The following is a 17,328-nucleotide window of genomic DNA, read 5'->3' as shown; positions in this document are numbered from 1 at the left end:
GCCCGGAAACTGGAAAAGGGAATAACACTCGAAATGTATATAAGAAATACTCAAGTTAATAAAAAAAAAAAGATACAGGCATAAAAGTATTTTAAAATATGTAAATTCCATTCTAAAGGATTGTGAGTTCATGTAAAAAAATGAATCAAGGGGCTGGGGATTTAGCTCAGTGGTTAGAGCGCTTACCTAGGAAGCACAAGGCCCTGGGTTCGGTCCCCAGCTCCGAAAAAAAGAACCAAAAAAAAAAATGAATCAAACTAATTTATCATGGTCTCATCACAGTTTTTCATTGATATTCAATGAGGAATTGGTAGCATTTCTCCATTGACTGACTAAAAAATTCAGATGTTGATTAACATATTCCAACCACACAACCAAAAAAAAATCACTATAAAAATAGTAGTCTGCTTATAGAATGGTTTCTTTTTAATAGTGAATCGTTAAATTTTCTTTTTAAATTGTCCTTTCCAAAGGACTTCTTACACCAGATTTTTTTTAAAAAGATGTGACTGGCTTGGTGTAATTGCTTCAGAAATTTAGCCCTTCCTCTCTTTTTGCCCACTTGCCCAATAAAAGAGATATACATTATGAAAACAGAAAAGGATTTTATGGAAAATAATACTTGAACAAAAAAAATATGTTTTCCCAGTGTGGAAATTGCTTTATTATTAACATCTGGGCTCTGCAGACAAGTCAATAAAATACAGCCTCCAACACTGGGAATGGATGCTGGAAAAATTATTGATTTCATGGAATCCACAACACCTCCAAAATTTGAACTACCTCCAAAATGGATATGCTGAACAAACCTTTAAAATGAAAGGGGGAGGAAGGGAGGGAGGGAGGGAGGGAGAGAGAGAGAAAGAGAGAGAGAGAGAGAGAGAGAGAGAGAGAGAGAGAGAGAGAGTCCCTGTGAACCAGTTAACAATCCCTGCTGGTTCCCAGCAGCTGCTGACACAGCTCTGTAACTGTTGGAATCATTTCAGGGAGCGTCGGGTACAATAAATCAGCCTCCAATGTGACCTGACCCTTCCCTCGGGCAGGTCGGCAGGAACCTCCTCTCTTTTCCTTAGAGTTTGTGATGATTCATAAAAAATATGTAAGGATCTGAGCTTTCCTAGACACCTTGGCATGTAGGATTCTCCCTGATTTAAAGCCTCTGTAGATGAGAGAAACACCCCAAAGTGCAGCAATCTGAGTAACAGTCTTCGGGAAAAGAAAAACACCCTGAGGCAAGGCAGGATGTTTGTCAATTCTGTGCAGCTTTATTGAATAAATAACATGAAAAACACCTGGCTGTCACTTTATTTGATCCTGGAGCAGCCTAGAATTCCTAGACCCCTGGAATCTTCTCAAAGCCACCAATCGACAAGAATAGCGGTACCCCATCCTCCACAGTGGACGACTTCGCTACACACTGGAATTATTTGAGCAAATTTATAAACATCGGCACCTGGGTCTCGTCACCGGAGACTCTAGTGTCATGATCTGGGTGAAGCCTTGGCTGTTAGGTCTTTGAAAGCTGGCCAGGTAACTCTAGCTGGCACCTAGAGTTGAGATCTACTGGTATGGAAGTCTCCACCATTCTGTGTCTGTGGAGAAGGCTTCATGGTAAGGCGTTGTCTGAGGCATTGATAATCTGGGGCAGAGAGTGGGTATTCCAGGTTGGAGAAGAATTTAACAGTGTGCCATGAGTATAGTCAGCCTAATGCTGTCTTAACATTGAGGCTGGATAGATAAGAACAAGACTTAGAATGGGGGTCTAGCTTGACTAGCAAGAGTGCTTGCCTTGCACAGGCTCTCAAGCTTGATACCCAGCACCAATCAAGGTAAAGTACCACATACACCTGTAACCCCAGAAATCAGAAGTTAACGGTCATCCTTGGTTATACTGTGATACTGAGGCTTAGGATGCAAAATACCCTGTCTCAAGAAAAACAAAAATTAAGTATGGGGGCTCCCTAAAGAAAGACACTTATCCCCATACCCCACTCTCCTTCCACTGTGGGCACAAGGGCAGGGGATAAGCCATGAGTAGTCAGAGGCTAAGAAAATTGATTAACCTCCTCAGACCTTGGTTTCTTTACATATAAAACAAAAATTAGCCGGGCATGATGGCACATACCTTTAACTCAGAGAGAGAAAAAAAAAAAAAAAAGCAGGAAAATCTCTGTGAGTTTGAGGCCAACTTAATCTATGTAGTGAGTTCCAAGCCTAAAATAAATAAATAAATAAATAAATAAATAAATAAATAAATAAATAAATATAAAAAAGGTAAGTACTCTGGCTCCTACAATCCATCAGGAGAACACGCCCCTCAAAATCAACTAAGGAGAGCTCGAAGGGGCTCTCAGAGATGGAAACTACAATCATGGCGCCTTCATGGGTCTGAGCTAAGGCCTCTGCATATATATTATGATTTATTTTGTGGGACTCCTTACAACGGGAGTGTGGCATGTCTCTGACCCTTTCACCTGCTCTTGGTACCTTTTCCCTCCTACCGGTTTGCCTGGTCCAACCTTGATACGAGAGTTTGTGCCTAGTCTTACTGTAATGTGTTATGCTGTGTTGGGTTAATGTATCTGGGAGGCCTGCTCTTTTCTGAAGGATCTGGGGAAGGCTGGGAGGAGTGAAGGGAGAGGAAGCTGTGGTCGGGATGTAATATATGAGAGAAGAATGAATACATAGGTGTTCATACATATATATATATATATATATATATATATATATATATATATATATATATTAAAAGAGAGAAAGTAAGTACTCTAAAACGAATCTTTACAAAATCTCCAAACAAGTGTGTTTAAAGGCCTCAGTGTCTAGTATACAATAAAAGCTCAGATCAGAATAAGGCACTTTTAGCTTCATTTCTGGGAGATGAGCTCACAGGAAACTCCTTGTCGCTGTAGCTCTTACAATCTACACACACACACACACACACACACACACACACTGCCTCCATTATGAAGTCCCATCAACACTGCTACCTAAACGAGACCTGAACAAGGGTGACACCAATAGATGTGCTAACACTGAAGGGAAAAACGCATGAGGCCTCAACCCTAGACAAAGAACTACAGGTAACTAAGGAATGCTGAGAGTGGGGACAGTGGAGAATAATGTTCCCCAGGAAAAAGCACACAGTTGGTTCTCCAATATCAAGTGGCCAGCCCTTAAACATACTGTGTAGTATTTTTTTTGTTCCCGTGTGTGTGTGTGTGTGTGTGTGTGTGTGTGTGTGTGTGTAGCCATAATTAAAGAAATATAGTCCACACGTATCAGACCAAGCAAGGGGAGATGCATGGGAAGGGTTAGATGGAGGAAAGAGGGGAAAGATGTAATTATATTTAATTTCAAAAATAAAATAATTTTTAAAAAAAATTAGTGAGGCTAAAGAACTGGCTCAGTGGTTAAGAGCACTGACTGCTCTCCCAGAGGACCCGCGTTCAATTCCCAGCACCTCCATGGCAGCTCACAACTGTCTATTACTCCAGTTATATGCAGCCAATACACCGATGTACATAAGACAAAAATAAATAAATCTTTAAGAAAAAGTATAGGGTACTTTTAAACAGTATGAGATAATCTTCCCTGGGATTAGGTAGCTGGCACCCTCAGAACCTTGATGGGACATTATGTCTGTAGGATGGGATATTTGTGTTCACATAACAAAATTGGGCCAGGAGGACTTAGATCCGTCTTTGAATACAACCACCTGCCTTGAGGCTTAATGGGAGCTAAGAATGCCCACCAGATAAGACTAGTTCTGTAAACACACTGGGCATAGAGCCTGGCCTAGCAGTTCCCAAGTCAATGATTCTGAACACATGATCAACACCCCAGAGGTAATGATTTCCATATTAGGAGACTACAGTGTATCACTGGGCCAGGTATCCAGGGAAATTAAACTAGAAGCCTCCATTTCTGTAGGAAAAAAAAAAAAACAAATAAGCCCACTTAATTTATTTTCTGGTCCAGGTGAAACGAACAGATATCCACAGGTGAGATAGAGACCGGAAACGGAAGGGAAGAATCTTTGCAGGTCACCAGACCAACCTATCAGAGGCAAGAGGGGAGTTATCTTGGGATGGAGGTACTTAGAAATCAAAGCATCACTTTCTTTTCAGGGGACTCTAGGGACCAAAACTATGTCTTTAAAACTTGTTGTGGGTGACGTTCTGTTGTTTTTTATTAATAACCTGGAATCACTTGCTTTCCTTGTGTTAAGCTTGACTTTCCTGCAACACAATAAAATTGGAGACAGCAAAAAAACACAGGGCAAAGATTCACAAATTTAATATTCTCCTTACTTTGTCAACTTGCGTTACGAATCTGTCTGTCAGACCCTATCTCCACCTTTGGAGAGATCTGTAGTCCATCTTCCAGGCTCTAGATAGACCAGATCTTACCAAAGGCATGGGTCCTCACAGACTCATCTGCACCTACAAAACTCCCAGACTTAACTGTGACATCATCATGACGGCTCTTATTGGAGAACATGCAAAGCCTCTTTCATGAGCAGTAATACAGTATTTCTACCTGACACAGGGATGTGCCAGGCTTCTGAACTGTATCAGGAAGATCACCTGCTAGTTTTTAGCTTCTCCTATGTTGGCTCCTGACAGTACAGCACCGTGTCGCATCTGCTGCTTAGAGGCTGCCATTTGGGCCAGGGTTAGGCCTAACCTTTGTACCAAATGTCAATTTTCAATTACAAAAGAAAGCTGTGTGCGTAGTTAACCACCCTTGGGTGCTCTGACCTGTGCTATGGCTCAATCCTCTGGATCTAGCCTGTAAATGAACTATGACGTCTCTTCAGGCCTTGCCTAAAGATTAGAACTAGAAGTCTCCATTTTCTGTATAAAAAGAAATTCTAAATAAGTCCACTTAACTTTCTTGTAAACAAGGCATAATATTTTTGCCTTGGTTTTAAGTGCACGTGTGTGTGTATGTGTGTGTGTGTGTGTGTGTGTGTGTGTGTGTGCGCGCGCATATCTATGTGCAGTTGTGTGTGCATGTATTCACACATGTGTGTAGAAGCCAGAAAACAATCTCAAGGATCATCATCAGGAACATCATCTACATATTTTGAAACAGTCTTCCATTAATCTGGTTCGCCAACTTAGGTCAGATTGACTAGCCATTTAGCCTCCTTGGTTCTCTTCTTCCTACCTCCCCAGTGTTGGGATTACAAACATGGACCACCATGCCAGGCAACTTTGTGTAGGCTCTCGGTACTAAACTCAGGTCCTCGAGCTTGCAAGACAAGTGCTTTACCAACTGAGCCATCTTCCTAGCCACTGCCTAGTTTTAATATCAAGGTTTAAGTAGAGCAGGGGCTCCCTGTGTTTCTAACTTGCTCTTTAAGGTTCCGGGATAAGTTTGATGCATGATCCCTGAAAAGCCCAGTGCAATGACACAGCATTGCCAATACCACTTAGAGTGACCAACATAGAAGGTTGGTATTACCTACTTACAAAAAAATAAAAAATAAAAAATACCAGCACCAACATTCCCAAATCAAAATCATTCTCAGCAGACATGGTTTTATTAGATTACATCTAACAACTTCATATATTAGGACAATTCACCAGGTACCTAGGAATACATTTTCTAAGAATATTACATCAAGGTATCTGCTAGAGAGGTAAATTGCTTAAGTTTAAGCACTATAGAAGTATTTATTAAGATTTTTTTAATCCACGCCGAATGCAAATACTACCTGTTAAAAATTCCCTGGATAAAATTATCAGGCCAGAGGCTCTCCACTAGACTGTGTGTACAAGGTACCCATAATTGAATTCTGAAGAACATATTAGCTCATCCCACATCCCTGAGGAATTGGGACGGCCTTCTATAATTAAGACATATCTCCTGGTTAGATTCGTTAACTTGAAAAGAGCATCACCCCTCTCTCCCACTTAGCTGAGTGTCAGGGTATATGGATCTGCCCTAATTGGACAATGGAGAATTATCTTCACTTGCATTTTTGCCTAAGAATATATTTCCCTAACTCTTGTGATTCTAAATGGTTATCAAAGGTCAATTAGGGAAATCGATATTCATAAATAATTTCTTCAAAGACACTCTGTTCGTCCACCTAATGATCTGAACTGAATTCTTAGCAAATCAGAAACACACATGCTGCCAACCTAGACAAAACTCCAACAGCACTATTTTCAGGGTGTGTAACATTTAGGCATGTAGTATAAAATCAACTAATAGTAACGGAGGGTGATTCTTACAAGAGCTTACTGTTTATGTAATCATATCCACCTCTTACAATGACCTTTAAATGAGTGAAATTATTTCTCTTTACTTAGAGGTAAGAAAACTGAGTTCAAAGAGGTCACATAATTGTAAGATATAAAACCAGGACATCAACCTGATTCTAGAACCTTTAAATTTAACCATTCTAGCCTATGCCTTCCCTAAAATAATGATTGAAGGAGCCCCTTCTCCAACCCTCAATAAAACCTTATGGAATGACTTTATTGTTTACCCAGTCCAGAAAAACCATGATAAAGGATGCCTCTGGGAAAAGCCAGAAACATTGAGGGGTCTGTTTCTATAAAGCAGCCAAACAGACTGAAACAAATGCTTTCCATCACTGGACTTGACTCCAGATACATGACTCTCAAAGGTCTTTAGAATTTTGTTCTCAAACTGGAATTCTAAAAGGGAGAGTATCAGAAGCCCACACCTGAACCCCGTGAATGACCAGCTATCTCCAAAGTAGGGCTGTCCACCTCAGAGAGACTCATCACAAAAGATTCCAGCAGCAGAGGGTAGGGTGGCTGGGATATGCTTCGGCAAGACAGTGCCAGTCAGCCTGAAGTTAGAGTCTTGATTTCAGAGGGTCAATAATAAAGTTAGTCATGAAACTGCTCAAATTTGTTCAAGCCAAAGGTAACTTTATTGATTCATGAATCTGGAAAGTTCAAGTACAGGTTTTATTCCAGAAAAGAACTGATTCTGAGCACAGTGTAGTCAGTGCTCCATCACTCTGGGTTGCCCAAAAAAAGACTTGCACAATGATTCCAGTTGACATGCAACATGGACAGAAACATTTCACAAAGCCACACCCATATATGAAGAGCTAGAGGTAATCAGCTGCTGAGAAAAGGACAATCCGTTTTCTTCAGGGATAGACCTCCTGATAGATTATCCAGTCTCAAGTGTTCAACAAAATACAAGAAACACTAAATGTAATCAGTAAGATGGATTACTGATAGATGATAGATAGATAGATAGATAGATAGATAGATAGATAGATAGATAGATAGATGGATGGATGGATGGATGGATGGATGGATGGATAGATAGATAGATAGATAGATAGATAGATAGATAGATAGATAGATAGATAGATAGATGTGTATGTGCATATAAGGCTAATTATAAGACATCATGAATTCGAGGGAGAATTGGGGGGGATAGTAGAGGATTTGAAGAGGGAGGGATAGAAAGGATATAAGTACACCATTCAATATGACATTCTGAAACAAAAACAATAAAAAATTATTCTCCTTTCTGTGCATCTGGTTTCTCATCTGTGTGAGGGAGAAGGATTATGTCTAAAAATTTTTTAATTAAATACACATACACACACCGTGGGTAAGTCAGGTTCTCTTTGATAAAGAGTAGTGGGATGCACATGCTGGAAGCCTTACATTTAAATTCCATGCTCTAGTGCTGAGGACCACAGAGCAGAGAAGTGAAAGGCCATATTCACAAAACAGATCTACAACATCTGCTGGGGTTAAAAGGTTCATAAGGAGGGACAAGGGAGAGAATGTAATCCCAGGAGGTGCCTCAGGACTCACAACAGTCAGTCAAGGGCCACAGCTGCGGCTTGATAAACACATCACCGTGTGTTTCATACTTCAGTGCCCGCCAGTTCAAAACATTGGGGCTGAATACCCTACCAACATAGACTGCATTGATCTGTTCTGGAGATAGCACAAAGTCCCACATGTTCACATCTCCAATGTCTCCCACCAAAGACTGATTCGCGTCAAAGCCACCGCCATACGAGTCCTGCTCCTGCCCCAAGATGATGCTTGCATTTGTCCCCACAATGTAGCCCTTCTGCAGACTTTTCCGCACCCTGGGTTTCCCGTCAAGCCAAAGCTCTACAATTCCTGTAGCAGACTCCCAGGTGGCACAGATGTGTGTTGGTACCTCAGGAATTTCTGAAGCACTGAACAGTATTTCAGGCCCACCTACTGCAATACTAAACCCTTGACCCCTAGTCCAAAACAGAAGAATCTCGTTAAAGCTCGTCTTGGTAGCGTAAGAGAAGATGCTGAAGCTTCGGCTCACATCAGCGTGGGCATAGAGACACACAGTGAAGGCTTCCAGTGGCTTCTTTGACTCTGCTTCCAGGGACACATAGGCAGTAGCTGACACTCCGGGAAATACGAAGGCCTGTTTAGACATGTCTGTGAGACAGAAAACCAACAAAGTGAGTAGTTTCTCAGATAATGAAGACGTATCCTCCCTTACAAGTAGGGTTTGGGATCAAGAGACATCTGACCCTCTCCCAGGTTCCTTATGGAACACAGCTATACCTGATCCTGATCCTTGAATTCCTCATGTAAAATATTAGGCTCCCATCGTCCTCCCCTAGGGAAAAAAAAAACTTTATAATAGCTCCTACCTTCATGACCAAAAGCCTGAGAGAAGCTTATCGTGATCAGAAGACACCATAGTAGCTTCTCCATGGCTGTCGACTCTGCTGGGATCCGGACTAAGAGGACAGAGCTCTGTCTGAAAGATCAAGGGCAAGAAGTCCTGGATCCCCTGCCTCAGGCACAGCCCATCCTTAGATTTATAACTGTAGCAGATGGAGAGGCTGAACCACTTTGTAAATGATTTCCTAACACTGCCTCTTGGGGTAAACATCAGACCACTGGGAGGAAGGGAAGCAAAAAAAAAAAAAAAAAAAAACATTCTAGAACAGAGAAATCGATGTGGGTTATTTATTGCAAACTCCTGTGACCCCTGAATCACCAGTTTCTGTGTGACAGGAAAAATGAGAAACCTTCCCAAGGCTCCATTTTGCCTATCTATATTGAGAAAATAATGGGAAATTTTAGCTTAATAGATGAGCGCTCATGAGTGTGCATGCGATGGTTGAATCCCCAGGGTCTGCTAACCTCTTCTGGAAGCTGCTCCTTCCCATACTGGGAAATGAAGAAAACAAGTATTCCATTCCCAGAACCAAGAACAAACTTTCCCTGGCCAACTGCACAGACTTATCAGAGACCTTTGACTGAAGAGAACACCTGTCCTATCCCAAATGTACTATGGCTCAATCTCGTGAAACGGACTGGGTTTTTGTTTGTTTGTTGATTTGGTTTTTATTTTTTCTTTTTTTTAATGTGGAAGCATCAGGGAGAATTCAGAATGGTTAACATTTGCTTCTTTTGTCCAGAATCTAAGTGGTCCCTCCACACTGCCTAACAGTTAAGCAGTTTTCTGCTTACCTGAGTCTTCTAGTTGAATACCGTGCTCCTTCACCTTGTTCCTGAATCCCTCACAATCTCATTCATTCTTTCATTCCATTTATGAGTCACCCTCTAATTGAGAAATTAGAGGGAAAAATACTGTATCCCCTGAAGCAGAGAGCCATTCATTCAGTAATTCCGTTTTAAGATGGATGCATTCTCATCCTACCCAAGACTACTAGATTTCTCAGCCTCAGCTACAGGTCAGAAAAGAGACACTCTCTAGGCTGCACCTTTACAGTAAAGATTCATGACTTCCCTTTCATTCCTTTCTTGCCTTCTGGTGGGGGCTGATGAGAGAGAGAGAGAGAGAGCAATCACCTTCCCCATCTTCCCCATAACAAGCTGCAAGTAGAGGCTGGCACAGCAACTTAATAGGTTGAACCGGGGGTTGGGGATTTAGCTCAGTGGTAGAGCGCTTGCCTAGCAAGCGCAAGGCCCTGGGTTCGGTCCCCAGCTCCGAAAAAAAAGAAAAAAAAAATAGGTTGCACCAGTAAATGTTATCATAGAGCCATTGTTTCAACCCTTAAATATCATCTACCCAAATATTTTCTTGAAGAATATGCAAACTTATATTTTGTTAAGTCGCTGAAAATTGGTCATTCTCATATTGAAGCTTGGTTGCTACCACTCTGTATCTTTCCATCATAAAATCTACCTGCTTTTCTGACTCCTCATAAGAAATAAACAGTTGCACAATGCATCTAAGGTCAAACTTGCACCTTTGTAACAGGCCCAGATGGCCCAACACCCAATGAATGTTGCCACCAAGTGTTTCTTTCTGCTTTACGCATCATTAATTTCACCTTCATTCTATCATTTCCCCAAACGCCAAAACTATAATAAACATTGCATTTTAGAGAAAGAAGAGAAAGACAAAGGGAAAAAGAAGGAAGATAGAAAGGTTATTTGTAACCAAGACCTCCATTGTTCCAATCTCCCTCCTTAACTCAAGGATTTCTGGTTCTGACATCAATCACTGAAGAAGAAAACAACAACACTCTCTCTCTTTCTCTCTCTCCCTCTCTCCCAATAACCGATTTTTTTTCTGGGTTTTTTTTTTAATCTTATACAACACCTGACATTCGGCACAGTTCTTAACTCTTTCTAGAATTTTTAAACGTTGTTTTTAAAATGAACAAATGTAAAGGCCTTAAGAAGTGATTTCTGGCCCCTCCACTCCAATTTTGACTCCCAATTATGAGAAACAATCACATCGAGTCTCTGAACTTATCTGTTACAAGTGCCCTTACTGAACTCTGATCTTCAAAAGTAGGTTATTCACAAATCCCTTTGTCTTAATTTACATATTGCAGTTGGTTTGTGATATTTACACATCTCGAAGAGCTTAAGAAAATAGAAACACCTTTGTAGCAATCCTTGAACCAAAGACCATGGTTTCATACTGGCCATCTCCTGCCCTGAAACATCCTGGTATCTTTACATAGGAAACCTTTTACATGGAAACAGCATTTAAACTGAGCCACAAAAACTGAAGTAAGAGATTCAAGAATGTCTTATCTTCCTTTCCTGTTGCTATGATATAAAATGGCTGACAAAACCAACTTAGGGGAGAAAGGATTTATTTTAGTTCACAGTTCCAAGTTACAGTCCATCATAACAGAGAAGAGAGACAAGAGCTTGAGGGAATTGATTATATCACAACCATAATCAAAAACAGAACAATGGATGCACACATGCTTGTTCTCAGCTCACTTCTCCATTCTCATGCAGTTCAGTATCCCCTGCCTAGGGAATTGTGCCACTCACAGTGGGCAGCCTTCCCACCTAAGTTAAGATCACCCAACTCCCACAGATCAACTTGATCTAGACAATCCTTTACTGAGACTCTCTTCCCAGGAGATTCTAGATTGTATTAAGTTGAAAATTAAAATTAACCATCATAGAGACTAAGGGAATAATATAACATATTTACCAACCTCCAAACTTTATTTTCTTTTTTTTTTTTTTTATTAACTTGAGTATTTCTTATATACATTTCGAGTGTTATTCCCTTTCCCGGTATCCGGGCAAACATCCCCCTCCCCCCTCCCCTTCCTTATGGGTGTTCCCCTCCCAACCCTCCCCCCATTGCCGCCCTCCCCCCACCAGTCTAGTTCACTGGGGGTTCAGTCTTAGCAGGACCCAGGGCTTCCCCTTCCACTGGTGCTCTTACTAGGATATTCATTGCTACCTATGAGGTCAGAGTCCAGGGTCAGTCCATGTATAGTCTTTAGTTAGTGGCTTAGTCCCTGGAAGCTCTGGTTGCTTGGCATTGTTGTACATATGGGGTCTCGAGCCCCTTCAAGCTCTTCCAGTTCTTTCTCTGATTCCTTCAACGGGGGTCCCGTTCTCAGTTCAGTGGTTTGCTGCTGGCATTCGCCTCTGTATTTGCTGTATTCTGGCTGTGTCTCTCAGGAGCGATCTACATCCAGCTCCTGTCGGCCTGCACTTCTTTGCTTCATCCATCTTGTCTAATCGGGTGGCTGTATATGTATGGGCCACATGTGGGGCAGGCTCTGAATGGGTGTTCCTTCAGTCTCTGTTTTAATCTTTGCCTCTCTCTTCCCTGCCAAGGGTATTCTTGTTCCCCTTTTAAAGAAGGAGTGAAGCATTCACGTTTTGATAATCCGTCTTGAGTTTCATTTGTTCTAGGCATCTAGGGTAATCAAGCATTTGGACTAATAGCCACTTATCAATGAGTGCATACCATGTATGTCTTTCTGTGATTGGGTTAGCTCACTCAGGATGATGTTTTCCAGTTCCAACCATTTGCCTACGAATTTCATAAAGTCGTTGTTTTTGATAGCTGAGTAATATTCCATTGTGTAGATGTACCACATTTTCTGTATCCATTCCTCTGTTGAAGGGCATCTGGGTTCTTTCCAGCTTCTGGCTATTATAAATAAGGCTGCAATGAACATAGTGGAGCACGTGTCTTTTTTATATGTTGGGGCATCTTTTGGGTATATGCCCAAGAGAGGTATAGCTGGATCCTCAGGCAGTTCAATGTCCAATTTTCTGAGGATCCTCCAGACTGATTTCCAGAATGGTTGTACCAGTTTGCAACCCCACCAACAATGGAGGAGTGTTCCTCTTTCTCCGCATCCTCGCCAGCATCTGCTGTCATCTGAGTTTTTGATCTTAGCCATTCTCACTGGTGTGAGGTGAAATCTCAGGGTTGTTTTGATTTGCATTTCCCTTATGACTAAAGATGTTGAACATTTCTTTAGGTGTTTCTCAGCCATTCGGCATTCCTCAGCTGTGAATTCTTTGTTTAGCTCTGAGCCCCATTTTTTAATAGGGTTATTTGTTTCCCTGCGGTCTAACTTCTTGAGTTCTTTGTATATTTTGGATATAAGGCCTCTATCTGTTGTAGGATTGGTAAAGATCTTTTCCCAATCTGTTGGTTGCCGATTTGTCCTAACCACAGTGTCCTTTGCCTTACAGAAGCTTTGCAGTTTTATGAGATCCCATTTGTCGATTCTTGATCTTAGAGCGTAAGCCATTGGTGTTTTGTTCAGGAAATTTTTTCCAGTGCCCATGTGTTCCAGATGCTTCCCTAGTTTTTCTTCTATTAGTTTGAGTGTGTCTGCTTTGATGTGGAGGTCCTTGATCCACTTGGACTTAAGCTTTGTACAGGGTGATAAGCATGGATCGATCTGCATTCTTCTACATGTTGACCTCCAGTTGAACCAGCACCATTTGCTGAAAATGCTATCTTTTTTCCACTGGATGGTTTTGGCTCCTTTGTCAAAAATCAAGTGACCATATGTGTGTGGGTTCATTTCTGGGTCTTCAATTCTATTCCATTGGTCTATCTGTCTGTCTCTGTACCAATACCATGCAGTTTTTATCGCTATTGCTCTGTAATACTGCTTGAGTTCAGGGATAGTGATTCCCCCTGAAGTCCTTTTATTGTTGAGGATAGCTTTAGCTATCCTGGGTTTTTTGTTATTCCAGATGAATTTGCAAATTGTTCTGTCTAACTCTTTGAAGAATTGGATTGGTATTTTGATGGGGATTGCATTGAATCTGTAGATCGCTTTTGGTAAAATGGCCATTTTTACTATATTAATCCTGCCAATCCATGAGCATGGGAGATCTTTCCATCTTCTGAGGTCTTCTTCAATTTCCTTCTTCAGTGTCTTGAAGTTCTTATTGTACAGATCTTTTACTTGCTTTGTTAAAGTCACACCGAGGTACTTTATATTATTTGGGTCTATTATGAAGGGTGTCGTTTCCCTAATTTCTTTCTAGGCTTGTTTCTCTTTTGTATAGAGGAAGGCAACTGATTTATTTGAGTTAATTTTATACCCAGCCACTTTGCTGAAGTTGTTTATCAGCTTTCAAACTTTATTTTCTACTACCATACACAAACTTCAGATTTTTGTTTGAACCCCTCTAACCACAGTAGTTCATTTTTTGTAAATCAATATATTTATACTCCAAATCTTTATTGTTCTGCCAGTCAAAATTCTATAGATTGTAACAATTCATTGTTTTATTCACCCCATTGACCTAATTAAGTCATGAATAAAGCCATATTTCCCACTTCCTAGTCACCAGTAGAATTATCAGCTTAACCAGAAAATTATTGCATTTGTGCTCATAATGTATTACTATACTAATTCTACTACTTGTACAAACTGCCTAATAAAATAATCTATAAAAATATTGCTTCTAAGGCCATTTTACTTTAAGCAATTGAGTTTGAAGGTTTATAAATAAGGTTCTAAATAAGGAAATTATATACTTGGATGAGTGTTTCTAAATTTTAATGGAAGAAAATATAAAGGTTGTATCAAGGTGAGAGAGATTATAAATTCATAGACTTAATGGACTTTACATCAATTTCACCACGACAAATGTTATGAACTGCTCTAAAGACCATGGACTAAGCCATTAGCCAAACAAGTTAAGGTAAATGTGACAAGGGTCAGAACTAGGCAGGAGCAGTTAAGATCTCAGGGGAGACAGACTTGAGAGACGTGCTGGAACCACTGAGGAGAATGGAAACCTGATTAAATGCAGAGTCATCAGAGAGCAATGTATGAAGACTTCTATCACTTACATATCAAGCATTATGCAAGTGGGGCCAAAACAGATTGTTGGGTCACACCTAGATCAGTGGCTTTCACTTATTGGTGATTAGTGTCTAGCCCAAGCTGGGCCACCAAGGCAAAATAAAAAAATAAATATGCGAATTGACTCATACAAATAAGACTGCATATGCCTCTTATGAAAAATGAGAAAAAAATCACACCCTTTTACTTATGGATAACAGTACTATCCTCTCTTTTGTTGTTGTTGCAACCCAAAAATCAGATTTATTTGTTAAATTCTCAATCCACAATACATCTGCACAATAAACTCATAACCAATTGATAAAGATATAAACTGCCCTCCTAGATAAGATGAATTTACCTATAGAAATCCACCCCTTAAGAAATATTCATATCAGCCTGTATCTATGTAGAGATGCATGGTGAGGATCGTTTATATCTGTACTATCCTCTTAAGAGACAACTGAGTCCAAGCCTGACCCAGAGTTGGCACATTGTCGGTAGATTGTAGAGCAAATGGATGAAGACGTAACTGGAGGAAGAAGTCACAGAGGAATCATAGAAGACAAATATAAGCAGGGGGGGACTGAACACAGATGCCAATATCCTCTTCCCACCTCAGTTCCTACAAATGATGGAAAATATGTTTTTGAAAAGTAGATCAATATGGTGCCAGGGGAAGAAAGGAGTTTCATCGGCAGAAAGGAGAATGAATTCTATAAAATCCAGAAAGCAGGAAGCATACATCAGTGGAATAGATCATAACCGAAAACATGCAGAGAAGGGCTACTGCGAAACTGCGCTCGCACACCCTAAAGGATACTGGAAATGAGTGGTAGAGCGTGAGGCAGCAGGGTTGATTATGGGTCTCAGACTCCACACCTCACTCCCTTACCTAAGCATTAAGCAGCAGAGTCCTCATTCACAGCCTGAGGCAGAAAGATTCCTCTAGCCCAAGGAGGACACTGCCCCAAGAGTTTGTAGAGACCCAGAAGGTTTCCAATGCTGATGATAAACTGATACACCCTGCCAGTATTTCCTGCTCACTTCTCATAGTCGCTAGAGATAGGCCACAGAAGCAGTAAGGGCATCCACAGGTTCAATGTACCTCACTTAACAAATACAGATGTGCCTGTCTCGGGGATTTAAGAGCAGATGGGCAAAGCTGATAATGGTGAGGCACATCTGTAATCCCAGCACTTAGGGAATAGACGTAGGAAGACCAAGAGTTCGAAGTCATCCTCTGCAATATTCCAAGTTCTAGGCTAGCCTGAACTGCGTGAGACTTGTCTCCAAAAACAAAAGCAAAGAGGAAATGTTTAATTAGTTGGGTTATATGCAGCATGAACAAGCAAATAACAAACAATTTTTTTCAAATTTAAATTTTTTATTATATGGGCTATAGATGTACGTCAGAGCACCGTCTACATGCCTGGCTGCTGTGAAAGTCAGAAGAGCACATCTCTGAAACGGAAGTTACAGTCCGTTGTAAACTGCCGCGTAGATGCTGAGAATTGAACATGCGTCCTCTGGAAGAGCAACAAGTTCTCTTCACTGCCAAACCAAATCTTCAGCCCAAAGAAACTATTATTTTGAAGAAAAATGTTTATATTAGGAGTAAGGAAATAATCAAGGAAGTAATAGAAAAGAATTTTAATTATTCTTTAATCTTTTTTTACAGTCAAGACTTTATCACCCTCCTGTCTACCCTCTGACTGTTCCACATCCCACATCTCCTCCCCCAACCCCATCTCCAAGAGGATGCCTCACCCCCCAACCCCACCTCACCAGACCTCCCCACTCCCTGGGGCCTCCAGTCTCTTGAGGGTTAGGTGCATCTTCTCTGACTGAGTCCAGACCAGAAGGTCCTCTGCTGTATATGTGTTTGGGTCCTCATATCAGCTGATGTATGCTGCCTGGTTGCTAGCTCAGTGTAGAGATCTTGGGGGGTCCAGGTAAGTTGAGACTGCTGGTCCTCCTATAAGGTCGCCCTCCTCAGTTTCTTCCAGCTTTTCCCTAATTCAACCATAAGGGTCAGCAGCTTCTGTCCATTGGTTGGCTGCACATATCTGCATCTGACTCTTTCAGCTGCTTGTTGGGCCTTTCGGAGGACAGTCATGATAGGCTCCTGTTTGTAAGCAATCTATAGCATCAGTAATAGTGTCAGTCCTTGGGGCCTCCCCCTGAGCTGGTTCCCAATTTTGGCTTGTCATTGGACCTCCTTTTCCTCAGACTCTTCTCCATTTTTGTTCCTGCAGTTCTTTTAGACAGGAGCAATTCTAGGTCAGAGTCTTTGACTGTGGGATGGCAACCCTGATGCCCTGTCTTTCTAATGGGAGTGGACTCTACAAGTTCCCTCTCCCGACTGTAGAGCATTTCCTCTAAGGTCCCTCCCTTCAAGTCCTGAGAGTCTCTCTCACCTCCTGAGTCTCTGGTACATTCTAGAGGGTCCCCCTACCTCAGGAAGGTAGGAGTAATAGAAAATTTTATGAATCACAGCAGGAGACAAATCAAAGGAACCTAGGAAAGATGTGTAGACAAGATTTATAGCTAATCCATGACAAGAAGCTTGCTAATCAGGAAAAGAAATAAAATTATTAAGATATTCAGGAAGTGTGTGTGTGTATATGTATGTTTTAGAAATAAAAAGGATCAGTACGAGTACCACAAGAAATAACATTGTAAGTGATGGATTTGAGAATAGCCTGGTTTGGTCATTCTCCAATTCTGGTATCTACAAATATCTT

At 41.1% G+C, this 17,328-nt stretch overlaps 1 protein-coding gene across 1 annotated transcript; it reads right to left on the bottom strand.

Annotated features, from left to right (window-relative positions):
* Positions 1-6,896: 6,896 nt before the first annotated feature.
* On the bottom strand, positions 6,897-8,841 carry Crp (C-reactive protein). The gene is given in 2 exon segments (NM_017096.4): positions 6,897-8,447; positions 8,666-8,841. Coding segments are annotated over 2 exon segments (693 nt in total). The 5' UTR covers positions 8,730-8,841; the 3' UTR covers positions 6,897-7,818.
* Positions 8,842-17,328: the final 8,487 nt, after the last annotated feature.

The sequence above is a fragment of the Rattus norvegicus genome, chromosome 13 (genome assembly GCF_021556685.1).
Source record: "Rattus norvegicus strain SHRSP/BbbUtx chromosome 13, alternate assembly SHRSP_T2T, whole genome shotgun sequence".
Taxonomy (NCBI): Eukaryota; Metazoa; Chordata; class Mammalia; order Rodentia; family Muridae; genus Rattus; species Rattus norvegicus.
The sequence above is the reverse complement of the archived record's forward strand: the minus strand, read 5'-3'. Positions and strand labels throughout refer to the sequence as shown.